The sequence below is a fragment of the Capra hircus genome, chromosome 22, assembly GCF_001704415.2.
Source record: "Capra hircus breed San Clemente chromosome 22, ASM170441v1, whole genome shotgun sequence".
In the NCBI taxonomy this organism is placed as follows: domain Eukaryota; kingdom Metazoa; phylum Chordata; class Mammalia; order Artiodactyla; family Bovidae; genus Capra; species Capra hircus.
Window position 1 is genome coordinate 10,344,617 of NC_030829.1, and position 17,240 is coordinate 10,361,856.

The window sequence follows — 17,240 nt, forward strand, 5'->3', positions numbered from 1 at the left end:
GGCATGTTCTGGGACGCAGATTCATCCTAGAATCCCATACCTGGAACCGACATACTGTGTGGTCCAGCTGGAGGCCTTGGAGTCCCTCTTCCTCTCCACCCATGCTCACTCAACCTCTGCTCCTCCCAGAGCAGCCTGTCCTTGTCCCTGTCTTTTCCAAATGGAATGGCTCCACTTCTCATAAGATAAGATTCTTCTGTTCTTTTCTGCAGAAATTTCTTCACTGAGCCTTGTGAGTTGGACTTTACCTCCAAACTACAGATATTCTTCCTCCCAGTGCTGACTGCACATTTATTTTTAATGGCAGATAATTCAAGTTTGTATTTTTATAATATCCTTCAAAGAAAAATGCCTAGAAATGCCTTCATCATATGCTGGTATTATCGATAGCCATTAACAAAGCAGGCTAACTTAAAAACTCATGCCTGTTATGCACTGTGTAAGGACTGTTCAGTTTTTTTGACACTAATTAGTTATTAAAGGTACTAATAGACTGAACGTGCAGGAAGCTGAACGGACAACACCATCAGAGTCTCTTATAGGCTCAGGTGCCTTTTAAAAGCATTAAAAAACATAATGTCTATCACCTGATATTAGAAATTCATCAGAATATAAAAAGAAATCAATGCATGATCTATATAAAATTTTCAAGGCCATTTAGACTTCTTATCAGATGTCCAGGAGGCTTTCAAACTATTTTTGGGAGTCTTCAACACAATCAGGTATACACTAGGTAAAAATGGATTTCATTTGCAATGAAATTAATCATGCTCAGGACAGATTTGGCTATTTATTTATAGTCAATCTGCCACACATGAAGCAGGGCGCCTAGTGAGAAGGCATGCGTGAGGTGAAAGTTCCACCTACCGACATCAGGACACAAAAGGAAGAACAGACCATCCCAGAGTCCCAGACGACCACAGTCAGCACCTCTCGAAGACTTTGTACAGATCAGGCAGGTTAGCAAGCTGCAGGATGTTCCCATCTTCTGTGAAGTGTTTTGGAGGCAGTAGGTGGGAGCGGAAGGCTTTATAGATGACGTGCTCCACAGTCCACTTCCAGGGGTTTGCGGTAGAGCCAGGCGCTTCACTCTGGAAGAGACAAGGTAGAGTCCACATCCCCGTGTACGCCAGGCCTGGGGAGTTGTGGTGGCTTATCTGGGGCTGTGTAACCTCATGCCTGAGAATTCTCTCTGCTAGGCCAGCCTCTCAGGGATCCCGCAGGCCTGAGCACAGCAATGAGAGTGGGGAAGAAAAGCAGCCAGGGCTCTTGTGATGCTTCCCTCCATGGAAGCTGTTTCCGTTCAGGAACTGTGCTCACTGTAGCAGCATCTAAAGCAATGTCTCCTCCTGACTGTGGCGCCTGAACAGCAGCAGCAGGACATACACTCCAAAATCACGCAGGCTCTGGGAGCCTTTGAACACACCACGCAACTGTCCCTCAGCGTCCTCAGCCCTGGAATGGAGCACAGCCCGTCACCTCAGAGGACGGGTGCCGTCACCAAGACGGTTATGTGGCTACAGTGACTACATGTCCGTCTGACACCACAGGCAGACCTTGTGTTACTGCACTTTGCAGACTGTTGTGGGTTTTTAAACACAAATTGAAGGTTTCTGGCAACCTTGCACCACGTCTATTGGTGGCATCTCTGCAGCAGCATTTTTAAATGCGGGCATATATACCGGCTTTAAGACACAATGCTATATATTGCACTTAACAGACCACAGGATGGTGTAAGCATAACATTTTATATGCACTGGGAAACCCCAAGATTTGTGCAGCTCGCTTTATTGCAGCGGTCTGAAACGGAACTCACAAAATGTCTAAGGTGTGCCTGTGTTTCAGTCACCTCTCCTCACCCAAACAAACCCTCCGAAATAGTTGTAGGTTGAAAAGCGCTGTCATCTGACATGGAAACAGGAAGAACCCAGGGACCTCCCCTCAGAAGAGCTGGGGACCTGGCCCACTACAGCCAGGTCTGTCTGGCACAGCAGTGTCAGAGGCAGAGTGGGGCACACGCCAGAGAGGTGGGGACTGACCAGGACGTGACGGCTGTGGCCGCACACACCAGGCTCCCAGTGGGGACATGGGCCCCCGAGCCCTGGAGCCCATCTGTTTCTCACCACAATGGCTTGTTTGTACATCTGACAGTGAGATCACTCTAGAGGTACCTTCCAGCAGCATTTCAGAAGGAGATAAAATTCGTAAGAGCCAACCACTGTGCTAACGCTGATGTGCCTTGGATCACAGGAGTTCAGAGCGGGGCGGGCTCGCGTGAGGGCCATCCCAGTTCTGGAGCGCCAGCGTGTGTTGCCCTCGTACCTGGTGGCCTGAAAGGGTTGACTCTGCAGACACGTACTGCTTCCGGATGGAGTAAAACAGAGCACACTCTTTACTGAGGCTTTCGAAACATTCCTTTTCTTCATCCCAGTTCACCTGGTCCAAAGAGAGAATTCAACACGTCAACATATGCACATGCTTTAAACACATTTCATTTCTAAATGGAGATAACAGATGACTTAAAAAGTACGCATGATTTTTAGGCATTAAAGCTGTAGACTGGAGCTACTGAGTACTGCTGGGGTGGGTGGGCAAGAGAGGGGCCTTAGCCTCATTACCCTTTTCCTCTGCATCACAGATGAATGGGGAGCTGCAAGCCCGCACCCCCCTGCGCCCCGACACTCATCCCCCCCACAGGGCTGCCATCAGGACGCGCTCCATCACTTGCCTCTGTGGCCAGTCGGAGGATGAAGATAGGCAGACCCTCCAGCGGGGGCACATAGTTGTCGATCAGAAGGGGTAATCCAACCAGGTTCCCTTCCTGGACAAGGGGAACAAGAAATCATGCTGTTAGAGTTTAAACCAATCCCATCTCCCTGGTGCTTGCTCCAGGTCCTGTCCTCAGACTTGCTATTCTCGGCGACCAGGTTGGGCCCTGGGGGCAGCAGAGGCAAATGCTGAGAGCGCCTTTTCTGCTGGCACATAGCAGAGCCACCTGCTCTTTAGGTCTGCTCACCAACTGAACACAGCAAACCAAGTCCCAGAGACCAAGGGGGACTTACAAGGGAGACAAAAACAGCTGTCACCCACCTCATCAATCTCCAGAGAGAAGTAGTCTGCAAGCATCTCAGCCTTCTTTTTCAGAAACTCGACAATGTACTCAGCAAGTCCCTCCTTGGGACCATCCTCCTCTGTCCAGCCACTCTCGGGACTGTCTAAGGCAAGCATGGCCAGGTCAAAGAGCGGTGCTGGCTCCTAGGAAGGGGCAAGAACGTTAGGAGCGAGTGTTAACGGCTTCCAAACACTGCCTGAACTCCCACAAGGCCACTGCCACCTCAGCAGGCGACAAGCCACAAATCTAGCACTCATGGCTCAATTCCCCCAGAGAAAACCCTTGAAAACCTACAAAAGAAGGCTGTCCTCCTCACCAATGGCCATTTCAACAGAGAAGGCATCACCGACAAAGACCTGCTGAAAAGCTGCGAAAGGCGAAGCCATGGGAAGGCACTTCTTTTTGTGTAGCTTTACAGACCTCGCTTTTGTATTTCCAGAAACTCCCAAGGCTGAGCCTTCACTTCTTCCTACCACTTTAAACATTAAAGCAAATGACATTCAGGTAAATCATCTGTTGGGAAGGAGACTGGAATCTGTTGTGGAAAACAATACGCCTCCGTTTTCATCCATTTCTCCCCTTTGAACACTTGCTGTCGTCACATTAACACATTTCACATGTTACAGACCCACAGTGCACTGCTCACTCTTTTCCGTAACAACAGAAGAGTCAATTAACAAAAAGACCTAGCTCTCCTAGACATTTATGTACTCGGTAACAGAGCTTTAGAATACATGAAGAATAAAACAGACCTGTGAAGAGAACCAAACAGTTACATGGAGGCTTCCATATCCTTTCTCCAACAGTTGACAGAACCAGTGGACAGAAAATCAGTGTATACAAGGTTTCAGCGTCACCAACAGTTTGAGACATCTGCCATTTGTGGAACATTCTACTCAACAAGACCAGAACACAAATTCTTTTCAAATGCACATGGAATATTACCAACACCGATTATACTATGGGCCATAAAACAAGTCTCAGTAAGTGTAAAAGGATTCAAATATGTTCTCTGCAAAAATGGAATTAAATTAGAAATCAATACTTGATCTCTGAGAAAACTCCAAGTAATTAAGAGACTAAATAATACATTTCTAAATAATGTGAGGGTCAAAAAAAATCAAAAGGAAGTTTAGAAGTATTCTGAACTGGATGAAAATGGAAACTTATCCGAATGTGTGCTAAAGCAGCCCTTGGGGAAATTTTACAGCACTTTAAGTAGAAGAAAAGAAAGATGAGAGCAGATATCAATGAAACGGAAATCAGAAAAACAACAGAAGAATCACTGAAACCAAAGTCAGTTCTTTGGGTCCAGAATGACAAACCTTAGTCAGACTGATTAAGTTAAAAAGAAGACATAAATTACCAATATTGGAATGAGAGAGGTTACATCACTACAGATGTACAGACATTAGAACAATAAAAAAGATTATGAACAACTTTATGCCAATAAATTCGAAAACTTAAATGGACAAGTATTTTTAAACTTAATACGAAGGCCCCTCAAAGCTAACATGAATAGCTCTATACCACTAAAAATTTTACTTAAAAATATTCCTATGAGGAAATCTCCAGGCCCAGATGGCTGCAACTGATTAATTTTACCAAACATTTAAAGCATAAACAACTGTAAACTCTTTCCGAAGATGGAATAACTATTTCCCAACTCATTCCATGAAGCCAGTATTTGATACCAAAACCAGACACCACACAAGAAAACTGCAAACCAGTAGGGCGTCCCAGGTGCCGCTAGTAAAGAACCCACCTCCCAATACAGGAGGCGCGAGAGGTAGGGGTTTGATCCCGGGACTGGGAAGATCCCCTGGAGAAGGAAGTGGCAAACCACTCCAGTATTCTCATCTGGAGAAGCCCATGGACAGAGGAGCCTGGTGGGCTACAGTCCATGGGGTCACAAAGAATCGGACGTGGCTGAACACTAGACCACAAACTAGTGTCTTGCAGGAATACAGATGTTAAGAGTCGTGAACAAATTATAACAAGTCAATCCCAGTAAAATATAAAAGGGGTAATATATCATGTACAAGCAGTGCTTATCCCAGGAATGCAAGACTGGTTTAAAATATGAAAACCAATCAATGTAATTCACTATACCAACAAACTAAAAAAGGGAAAACCATACAATTATCTGAATAGATACAGAGGAAGCATCTGAAAATAATTCAGCCTCCCTTCCTGAATAAAAACCTGAAGCACACAAGGAATAGAAAGGAACTTCCTCAGCCACCCTAAGGGCCATCTACAAAAAACCTACATACTTCATTGTCAAAGACTGAACGCTCCCCCAAAACTAAAAATAAGAGGGGTATTTCCAGTCTCACCACTTCTGTTTAGCCTGACTTAGCTTCTTGCCGGTACAACCAAGCAAGAGAGAGAAAAGGCATCTGGGTTGGAGAGGAAGGAATAAAACTGTCTTTATTCATAGACACTATGGTCATATACCTAGAAAATCTGCTGGAATCAATAAAAAAGCTACAGCTAATAAGTGAGTTTAACAAGGCTGCAAGAGAGAATTACCAAAACACTTGTACTTTTACAATAGCAACAAACAATTGACAGTTTTTCAAAAATGCCTTTTTCAATAGTATCCAAAAAATGTGACTATTAAGAAATAAGAGAGATTTTTCTTCCCAAATTGGTCTATAGTATGCACTCAACACAATCCCAATAAAAATTCCAGAGGGCTTTTCTGTATGTCACATGTAAAAAGAAGATACAAAACTACATGGATAGTATGAGTTTTAATTCTAAATTAAAATGTTAGTTGGGATTGTGTCTGGGTTGTGGGCTTTAGAGAATGTTTATTTCTGCTTCTATCTCTTAAGTTTTAAGTAGATATGTAGTAGTTTCTATAAAAATAAACATTTAAATTGGCTACCAAATGACTTCTGCTTTGTATAAAACTATTATAAGGATACTTCCATATGCAACTCATACATAAACTATTCTAATCACATTTTAAAACACTTAGTATACAACAAATAAGATAACAGGGTAGGGCTGTTTTCAGAAATGACCAGCTGTTGAACTCTCAGAAATGAGAAGCAGGAAATAAACTTACCGATAACCTCAGAACACCAAAATTGGCAAAATCATAAATGAGAATCTGGTAGAACAGTTCTTCACTGAAAACAAAAATGAAGTGACTTTAATTTAAGGAAAAGCAGAATCTGTGCTTGAGAGCCAAGGGGCAGGGGCAAAATGGGAGAGAGAACCCGAGACATGGTGAGGGTGAAGACGCGCTACCTCACGGCGGCCTTTCCAGCAGTCCTGAGACCTGCACCACCGGGAGGCGGCGGCCTCCGCACTCGGTCACAGCACTGAGACCGCCTGCCCTGCCAACACCGTGCTCTGTCCCCACCTTCCTGGTGCAGTAAAAGGTTCTGACACCCAGTGGTGACAAAGTTAAGCAGTTTTTGCTCACTTTTCCCCACTGGCAAAGAATTGTATAAACCGTTTCTTTTACAACCCACCGTCTAGAAATATGGGCTGTACGGGGAGGGCAGGGGACAGACTCGGGCTGCATGGGGGATGGTTTAGGCAGCTGCAAAGTGTACAATATACTGAACTACCTGCAGAAACACAGAATTGAAGTAACTGTACTCCACAGTTATGAAAGAAATTTGCACCACACAGGTCTTGTTTAAAGACTAGGTAATCCAAGTAGGCAAAGCACGGCAGCAGGGACCCCAAGGTACCCGGAGAGCCGCTGGCTGGTCCCGGGTCAGAGTCAGTCAGTGGGGAGGGAAGAAACCAAGTCTAAAACCCCTGCTCTCAGCCGGTTCACATGCTCGCTGGGAAACTCTTCCCATTTATTAGCAGCTAGGATTCTAGGACTGGCCTAGGTTTGTAACCATGAAAGAACCAAAACAATTGTGATTTGGCATCTTAGAAATCATGCAGTTAGATTTCCTGGCAAAGAAAAAACAAAGGGAGCAGGATCCCCAATAACCAGTAAGAGCTCACTGGGTGAGCCCACGGCTTCTCAGGACAGTGGCCCTGAGCTGAGCTCACTAAGGGTTTCCGAGCCTAGGAGGAAGGAGTCAGCAGCACCCAAGGCCGGGTGTGCCGGCAGCAAGCTCCCGGTGGGGCAGTTCTAGCTCAGGGAAGTCACGTGGGATCTCAGCAGGACAGAGTCCCACAACGGCCAAGTGACGGTGTCCAGCGATGGAGGGTGGCAGCACCGCCCACCTGAACTACCGATTCGCGATCATATTTAATAGAGGCTCTAGACTCAACAGGAGCTCGTCCTCCAAGATCCCTGGAGACAACTATAAATGGCACCGGCTGCGTGCTGGGCAAAGGGCGCTGCCTAGTTCGCCCACCCCGTGCTCATGGACCCCACTGGCTCTTCAGGGCTGGAACAGGCCCTGGCTCCATCCCAAAGCTGAAGGAGAGATGGTGTCAGGCCCTCTCGCCCCTCCCCTACCTCCCTCCCCTGCCCTGGAGGCCGCACTGATCTGATCTCCCTCCTCACCGCGGTGGCCCGTTACAGAGGCGGGTTTCTCCCTCAAAGTCTCCCAGGGGCTCAGCCCTCCCTCCCCCACTACTTGAATTCAATTGTCCCCTGCATCATAGGACCTGACCCCAGCTTTAAAGCCAATCAGCTGGATTTGAGCAGCTGAGAGCTGGTGTTGCAGAGCAGCCCGCAGCCCCTGCTGTACACCACACAGCCTGGAACACCCCACCAGCTCCAAGCTCTCAACACCCGCTCACCGCACGTCATCTTACCTTCACAAAACCCTGTGAATTAATGGTGATACCCCACTTGTACAGAAGAGAAATCCGAGACTCAGTTATCAAAGTGACTTGCCCACGGTCACATAAATGGTAAATGTTGGGCCTGGGTGAGAAGTCGCATGGGTCTGCCTCTGAAGGTGGGCCCTTTCCGCCTGTCACCCTGCTCTCCCCAGCATCTCCTGCCTCTGTCTCCAGGACCACCCTCCTAGCAGCTCTGTGTTTCTCTCGTTTGCACCGATTTACCTGAGTCTGGTGGTGTTGAGAAGGTATAACTTGGTCTGATGCTGTGCCAAGGCCCACTGAGGATTCACGCAGCCCACAAAGGAGTGGTTACGCAGCATCTCCCGGAGAGCTGGAAAACAAGACACAGGTCAGGAGCAGCCCCCCACCAACACCTCCCTGCACCCCAAAGCACCAAGCACCAGAGCTAGAGACGTGGAAAACTCCTGCTGAAAATACACACAAAGAAGGAATAAGATAGAATTAATCTTTCAAACTGGATCTTTCAAAATGCAACAAGAAATTGCCAAAAGATTAAAGCAGGAAGCCAGAGAAGTAACAAGAGCTCTGAACCACTCTATAAACTAAGACACCAGAGGAACTGCAGGATTCAGGAACTTCGGTTTGTGCAGACTCTGAACAGCCTAGGAATGGGGTGGGATGGCGACGCTGACAGGCGGTCACGTGCCCCCTTCTACAGCCAGGATTCACGCGAAGCAGGCTGCCTGCAAAGTCTGTGGAGGTTTTAATCTAAACTGATTCCAGGGCTGACTGTTCCTCCAGGTCCCTCCTAGAATCAAATGCAAATTCTCTCTGGAGAAATTCATCTTCAATTCAGACTTCAAATAATTCCTCACAGGTAAAGAACCAGGACCTCTGTGCTCAAAACTAGGCACCAAGAATTAGAACCCAGAAGAAATCACAAAGTCAGTATCTGCCAAGTTTTAAAGATTGAAAATTCCAGTAAAGATGATAAAACAGTAAGCATGTCAGTGTGCTTAGGAGGTATTAAAACACAGAGTAAGTCGCAGACTATCACAATGATCAAGGAAAGACAAAATTCATTTCACCTATATGTGGAATCTAGAAAATACTACAAGTGAACTTCTACAAAACAGAAGGACTCAGACATAGAAAAAAAATTTATGGTTGCCAAAGGGGAAAGTGGGTAGGGAGGGGTTAATTAGGAGTATGGGATTAACAGATATAAACAAGGACCTAATCTATAGCTCAGGGAGCTATCTTCAATATCTTGTAATAACCTAGAACAGAAAACAATCTGAAAAAGAATGTGTGTGTGTGTGTGTTTAACAATCACTTTGCTGTACACCTGAAATCAACTTAAAAAATAGGAAGAAAAAACAAACAGAAACAACTCTACATAAACTTTCAAAAAATTAAGGAAGACAGAGTAATTCCTACTTTACAAGGCTAGCATAACCCTATCCTAACCCTAATATGAGAAAACATTAAAAAAAGAAAATTTTAGACCAATATCCTTGTGGGTCACAGATACAAAAATTCTCAACAAAAAATTAGCAAATTAAGTTCAGCAATATGAAAAAAGAAATAATATAATCAAGACGAGATTAGGCCAGGAACGTAAGGTGATTTAGCATTTGGAAAATCTCACCATACAGAATAAATGAGAAAAAATAATCATTTTAACAGACAGAGTATTTGACAACAACAATTTTTAAATAAAAACTCTCAGAGACTGTCTTAACACTGGCAATCCACTGGTTAAGACTCCACACTTCCAACGCAGGGGGTGCAGGTTTAATCCCTGGTTGGGGAATTAAGATCCCACATGCTGTGTGGCGCAGTAAAAAAAAAAATCCCTCAGCAAACTAGGAATAGAAAATAACTTCCTTAATCTGAAAAACCTATCAAAGAAAAACCTCCAAGGAGCATCATGTTTAATGGTGAAACAGTAAATGCATTCTTTGCACAACACAGAAAAAGATAACAGCTCCCATGCTCACTCATTCTATCTGACATTGTATTGTGGGTTCTAAACATTGTAGCGAGGCAAGGAAAGCAAACAGTGTAAAAATATGAAAGGAAAAAAGTAGAACTGTCTTTATCTGTACCCTGGCAAGGTCATGTGACACAAGGTCTTTTGTATTTTAATATACTAATGGATAAAGGTAAGAATTTCATGGTAAACAATGGGGAAAATGATTTATTTTGACTCAACCATAACAATTAAAATCAGAATTAATTTTTTAAAGTTCATATTAAAAAATGATCAAGGAGATTTCAAAAAAAACAAAATGTCTAAAAATAAAAAATATAAGAATTGAAATTAAAAATTAAGATCCAGGTTTCCCTGGTGATCCAGTGGTTGAGAATGCACCTTGCAATGCAGTCAAATACGCCAGTTTGATCCCTGGTCCAGGGAGATCCCACGTGCCACGGAGCAACCAAGCCCCTGCACCGCAACTGCTGAGCTCACGTGCTGCAACTACCGACGCCTGCGCGCTCCGAGCCTGTGCTGGGAAAAGAGAGACCACCGCGAGGAGCCTGCACGCCACTCACTCCCACTCACCACAACCGCAGAGAGCGCACGTGCTGTGACAAAGATCCACTGCAGTCAAAAAATCAGAAGTGAAACAATTAAAAAATAAAAAAAATTAAAAATAAATCAGAAGTAAATACATCTTTAAAAATCAAGATCAACTGAACAGAGTGGACAAAGCTGGCAAGGCCATTAAAAGGTAGAACTGTCAGGAGCACAGACTGACGACATGAAAATATGAAAGCTTAAGCAATGTGAAGGAAAATAAATATGTAATTAAAATTGCAGAAGGTTTGGGAAACAGGGAGAGACAGTAACTGAAGACTCTCAAGATAAAGTATCAGCGAACGTCCCAAAAGTGATGAATGATACCAATCCTCAGCTCCAGGAAGCCCAACAAAATCTACACCTGAGAGAAACAGAATACCAAAGAGAGACCTTAAAGGCACTCAGAGACAGAGGAGACCACCACAAAGTAACAAAACACAGGACTGACAGGCGATTCTCTGGCAGTCCAGCGGTTAGGACTCCGAACTTTCACGGCCAACAGTGCCAGTTCAATCCCTAGACCTCTGCAAGCTGCACAGCGAGGCCAAAAAAAAAAAAAGACTGACACTTGAATTTTCAACAATAAGAGGAGCCAACAATCGGTAGATTAACACCTTCAATGCACTTAGAGAAAGTAACTGCAACTCTGAAATTTTAAAGCCAGCAAAGAAACTTATCAAAATAAAGATGGATTAGACAAAACAAAAAGCTTTCCATCCATGGCCCCACTCAAAGAGGAAGTAGGTCCATACACCATGAAAGGTCTGAGGAAAAGAATTATGAGCAAAAAATACTGGATAAATTCAAACAAACGGAGAGTTAACAATGTAATATTGAGCAATCAGACACATAGAAACTGTGAATATAACACCATATACCAAAACTAAATCCCAGGTGCACAAGAGATTTACATATAAGCATTTTAGGAGCTAACAAAAGAGCAATGAAGGAATTCCCTAAATAGATGAAAAGGTCACCGTGTGATACAGGAGCCATCCAGGGTGGCGAAACACCAGGAGGCGAAGCTCACCTCCTTCCACAGGTGCACCAAAGACATATCTAGACAGGAAGGGTTCTCACAGAGCATCTACTAAATGCTGGCACAAGGCCTCAGCCCTCTGAAAGGGCACGAAATCTCCATGTAACCGAGAGGGACCAAAACACAAGCAAGAAAGGAATGAGACTGGACCTGTGCCCCAGGGAGGGAGCTGCCAAAGAGGAAAGGTCCTGCGTGCTGGGAAGTCCCCTCACCAGCAGGGAGATCGCCAGGACGGAGGGGGAGCTTCAGAGCCTCAGAGCGGAGAAGAGCACGGTCTGGTCTGTGGCGGTCAGCACAGCCAGGCCCACTCAGACGGTCAGTGCCACGGCTCTGCACCCCCCAGAGAGTGGGCCTGGGGATGGGGCCGGGGGGCGCTGTGTGGACACAGCACGAGGGGCTGCAGTCTGGTGTGGCCACACCCGATGGGCTCTGAGGAAGAAGCCTGAGCCGCCATAGAGGCCAGGCACCCCTGTGTGGGGGCGCACGGCAGAGGGGAGGCCCCACCATCACAGCCTTTCTTCCTGCGTGAGGCTGCGGGTGGCTGGACAAGCTCCGGGAGCCGTCACTAGTCGCCGCCGCCCCTGGGCTGCAGGAGCAGTGTCAAGCTGTGGGCTACCCCCTCCCAGCCTCCAGGGGTGGTCATGTGCTGCCTCCACTCCCATCACAAAGCTTCTGGGCTGCGCATGAGCCACCACTGCCACTGAAAAATCCATTAGCTGGCACCGGCCACCGCATCTGCACACCCCCTGCATCAAGGGGAGAACACCCAGCACATGCTGAGGAAAGAGTCAACAGGCGCACACTGAGAACAGCCTCACGGGCTTCCCTGGTGGTCCAGCAGTTACGGCTCAGCACTCCCAACGCAGGGGGCCTGGTTCAATCCCTGCTCAGGGAACTAGACCCCGTCTGCTGCAACTGAAGATCCTGCACCCCAGCGCAGCCAAACACACAAAAATAAAAACAGCCCTCACATTATAGTAAACCCGCACAAGCTACACAGCACAAGCTACACGGCAACGCCCACATAGAAACAGCCCCCAAGATTCCTGCTCCAACAGAGATAACCGTTTCTCCTTAACTCAGAGCAAGAGGATGAAGAAGCAGAGAAACCACTCCCAGTTAAATGATCAAGAGAAATCCCCAGAAAGAGCAAACAATGAAACAGACCTGACAGACACCGATATCAAAATGGAGATAATGAAAACACTCAAGGAATTAAGAAAGGTTATTGACAGAAGTCTCCTTCAAGGGTCACTGCCTTGTCACGGCAAAGGGGCTTGTGTAACTCAGCGAAGCTGTGAGCTGTGCCGTGCAGGGCCACCCAAGATGGCTGGGCCACAGTGCCGACTTCTAACAAAACGTGGTCCCCTGGAGGAGGGAATGGCAATCCACTCCCACACACTAGCTGTGAGAACCCCATGAAGTGCGTAAAAAGGCAAAAAGATCTGACACTGAAAGATGAGCCCCCAGGTCAGAAGGTGTCCAGTATGCTACTGGGGAAGAGCAGAGGACAATTACTAACAGCTCCAAAAAGAATGAAGCGTCTGGGCCAGAGAGGAAATGACGCTCAGCTGTGGGTGTGTCTGGTGACGAAAGTAAAGTCAGATGCTGTGAAGAACAGTACCACACAGGAAACTGGAATATTAGATCCATGAATCAAGGTAAATTGATGTGGCTGAACATGAGATGGCAAGAGTAAACACTGACATATTAGAAATCAGTGAAATAAATGGACAGGGGTGGGAGAATTTAATTCAGACGACCATTATACCTACTGCTGCGGGCTGGAACCCCTTAAAAGAAATGGAATAGCCCTCAGAGTCAACAAGAGAGTCCGAAATGCAGTACTTGGGTGCAACCTTAAAAATGACAGAATGGTCTCAGTTCATTTCCAAGGCAAACCATTCAAAATCACAGTAATCCAAGTCTATGCCCCAACCATCAATACTAAAGAAGCTGAAGTTGATCAGTTCTATGAAGACCTAGAAAACCTAGAATACCAAAAAAAAAAAAAAAAGATATCCTGTTCAGCATAAGGGACAGGAATGCAAAAGTAGAAAGTCAAGAGACACCTGGAGTAACAGACAAGTTTGGCCTTGGAGTACAAAATGAAGCAGGGCAAAGACCAACCGAATTCTGCCAAGAGAATACACTGGTAAAACCACCCTTTTTCAACAAAACAAGAGACGACTTTACACATGGACATCACCAAATGATCAGTACCAAAATCAGACTGATTACATTCTTTGTAGCCAAAAATGGAGAAGCTGTGTACAGTCAGCAGAAACAAGACCTGGAGCTGACTGTGGCTCAGATCACAGCTCCTCATAGCAAAATTCAGACTTAAACTAAAAAAAGCAAGGAAAACCACTAGGCCAGTCAGGTATGACTTAAATCCCCTATGAATATATAGTGGAGGTGATAAATACAGAAAGATTCAAGGGATTAGATCTAGTAAACAGAGCACCTGAGGAATCATGGAGAGAAGTCTGTAATATGGTAGAGGAGGCAACAAACAAAACCACCCCAAAGAGACGCACGAAGGCAAAGTGTTATCTGAGGCGGCTTTACACACAGCTGAGAAAGAAACAAAGCAAAAAGCAAGGGAGAAAGGGAAAGTTACCCCCAACTAAATGCAGAGTTCCAGAGAAGAGCAGGGAGAGATAAGAAGGCCTTCCTCAATGAAAAATGCAAAGAAATAAAGGAAAACAACAGATAGGCTAAGACTAGAGATCTCTGAGGAAACTGGAAATATCAAAGGAACATTTCAACCAAAGACGGGCACAATAAAGGAGAGAAATGGTGAAGATCTAACAGAAGCAGAAGAGATCAAGAAGAGATGGAAAGAATACACGGAAGAACTGTACAAAAAAGATCTTCATGACCCCGATAACCATGGTGGTGTGCTCACTCACTCAGAGCCAGACATCCTGGAGTGTGAGGCCAAGTGGGCCTTAGGAAGCATCACTACAAAGAAAGCTAGTGAAGCTGATGGAATTCCAGCTGAGCTATTTCAAATTCTAAAAGATGATGCTGTGAAAGTGCTGCACTCAATACACCAGCAAATTTGGAAAACTCAGCAGTGGCCACAGGACTGGAAATGGTCAATCCTCATCCCAATTCCCAAGAAGGGCAGAACTAAAGAATGTTCACACCACCAGACAATGGCCCTCACCTCCCATGCTAGTAAGGTTATGCTCAAAATCCTCCGAGCTAGCCTTCAGCAGTATGTGAACCAAGGGCATCCAGATGTTCAAGCTGAATTTGCAAAGGCAGAGGAACCAGAGATCAAATTGCCAAAATTCGCTGGATCACAGAGAAAGCAAGGGAATTCAGAAAAACATCTGCTTTGTTGACTACACTGGAGCCTTTGACTGTGTAGATTATAACAAACTGTGGAAAACTCTTAAAGAGATGGGAACACCAGACCATCTTACCTGTCTCCTGAGAAACCTGTATGTGGGTCAAGAAGCAACAGTTAGAACCCTGTTTGAACAACTGGCTGGTTCAGGATTGAGAAAGGAGTACGACAAGGCTGTTTGTTTCACTTATGTGCAGACCACGTCATACACAATGCTGGACTGGATGAGTTACAATCTGGAATCAAGACTGCCTGGAGAAATATTGACCTCAGATATGCAGATGATACCACTCTAATGGAAGAAAAGTGAAGAGGACTACAGAACCACTTGATGAGGGTGAAGCAGAAGAGTGAAAAATGCGTCTTAAAACTCAGTGTCAAGAGAAAACTAAGATCACGGCATCCAGTCCCATCGCTGGGAAGGGGAAAAGGTGGAAGCACTGGCGCAGGCCCTCTTCCTGGGCTTTAAAATCACTGTGGATGGTGACTGCAGCCGAGAAACTGGAAGCCAGCTGCTTCCCGGCAGGAAAGCAACGACAAGCCTGGACAGGGTGGTAAAAGGCAAAGACACCGCTTTGCCAGCAAAGGTCCACAGAATCCAGGCTATGGTCTTCCCAGCTGTCATGCACAAATGTGAGCGCTGGACACTGAAGAAGGCAGAGTGACGAAAAACTGATGCTTTCAAACTGTGGTGCCGGAACAGACTCTTGAGAGTCCCTTGGACTGCAAGGACATCAAGCCAGTTAATCCTAAAGGAAACCAACCCTGAATACTCTTCTGGAAGGACTGATGCTGAAGCTCCAATACTTTGGCCACCTGATGCGAAGAGCTGACTCACTGGATAAAACTGATGCTGGCAAACACTGAGGCAGAAGAAGAAAAGGGGACAGAGGATGAGACGGCTGATGGCATCGCTGATTCAATGGACATGAGTGTGCATATGAAAACTCCGGGAGATGGTGAGGGACAGGGAAGCCTGGATGCTGCGGTCCACGGGTGTGCAAAGAGCTGGGCACCACACAGTGACAGAACCACCACATCAGTCAACAGAAATGAAGACCATTATCAAAAGGAACTAGAAGCTACAGAGCGGAGCCAAGAAAAAGTCAGAAAACTCATGAACTAAAGGCAATGAATAGCACAATAAATAATGCGCAAGAACGAAAAAGTGACCTGGAAGACTGGAATAATGGAAATTACCCACTCAGGACAGCAGACAGAAAGCCAAATTTTAAAAGAAAATGAAAGCAATATAAGAAACCCGGCAGATTCTAGTGCGTGCACGCTCAGTCGTGTCTGACTCTTTGTCACCCCATGGACTGTAGCCCGCCAGGCTCCTCTGTCCGTGCAGTTTTCCTGGCAAGAACACCGGAGCTGGCCATTTCCTACCTTCCCCACCCAAGGACCAGACCCGCGACTCTTGCATCTCCTGCACTGGCAGGGGAACCCTTTACCACTGGCACCACCGAGGAAGCCCACGAGAAACCCATGGGACAATCAAAGGGGTGCCAACCTATGGGTAATAGGGATTCCAGAAGGGGAAGAAGAGAAAAGGAGACTGAAAATGTTTTTGAAGAAATTATGGCTGAAACCTTCCCAAACCTGAAGAAGGAAACAGATATTCAGGTACAGGAAGCAGAGAAGCTCCCAGACAAAGTGAACTTAAGACATACTGTTTGAAAAATGGCAAAAGTTAAAAACAAAAAGATTACAAAGGTAGAAAGAGAAAAACAAAGGCAGCAAGGACCCCTGTAAAGCTGCTGCTGCTGCTAAGTCGCTTCAGTCGTGTCCGACTCTGTGCGACCCCATAGACGGAAGCCCACCAGGATCCCCCGTCCCTGGGATTCTCCAGGCAAGAACACTGGAGTGGGCTGCCATTTCCTTCTCTAATGCCGGAAAGTGAAAAGTGAAAGTGAAGTCTCTCAGTCATGTCCAACTCTTCGCGACCCCATGGACTGCAGCCCACCAGGCTCCTCTGCCCATGGGATTCTGCAGGCAAGAGTACTGGAGTGGGGTGCTGATTTCTGATAGTTGCAGCTAGAAAAGTTGCAGGCCAGAAGGGATTGGCAAGATATATTCAAAGTCTTGAAAGGGAAAAATCTGCAACCTAAGACAGTCTACCCAACAGAATTATCATTTAGAATAGGAAAGACAATTTCTCAGACAACCAAAAACTAAAAGAATATAGCAATGTTAAATATATCATGAAAGAGATATTCAAAGTGTTAGTTGTTCAGTCCTGTCTGACTCTGTGCAACCCCATGGACTGTAGCCCGCCAGGCTCCTCTGTCTACGGGATTCTCCAGGCAGGAATACTGGAGAAGGTTGCTATTCCCTTCTCCAAGGGATCTCCCTGACCCAGGGACCTAACCCAGGTCTCCTGCATTGCAGGCAGACTCTT

The 17,240-nt window shown here is 45.9% G+C and overlaps 1 protein-coding gene across 2 annotated transcripts in view; it reads right to left on the reverse strand.

Moving 5' to 3' along the window:
* The window catches only part of MLH1 (mutL homolog 1), an 82,659-nt gene continuing 66,189 nt past the window's right edge, over positions 771–17,240 (reverse strand). For both annotated transcript variants that reach the window (XM_005695539.3, XM_013973336.2), the window contains exons 14-19: positions 8,114–8,222; positions 6,192–6,255; positions 3,091–3,255; positions 2,729–2,821; positions 2,323–2,436; positions 771–1,091 (exon numbers count right to left, since the gene is read on the reverse strand). In XM_005695539.3, coding sequence (XP_005695596.1) covers positions 924–1,091; positions 2,323–2,436; positions 2,729–2,821; positions 3,091–3,255; positions 6,192–6,255; positions 8,114–8,222 — 713 coding nt within the window. In that variant the 3' untranslated portion in view covers positions 771–923. The remainder of the gene's footprint in view (positions 1,092–2,322; positions 2,437–2,728; positions 2,822–3,090; positions 3,256–6,191; positions 6,256–8,113; positions 8,223–17,240) is intronic.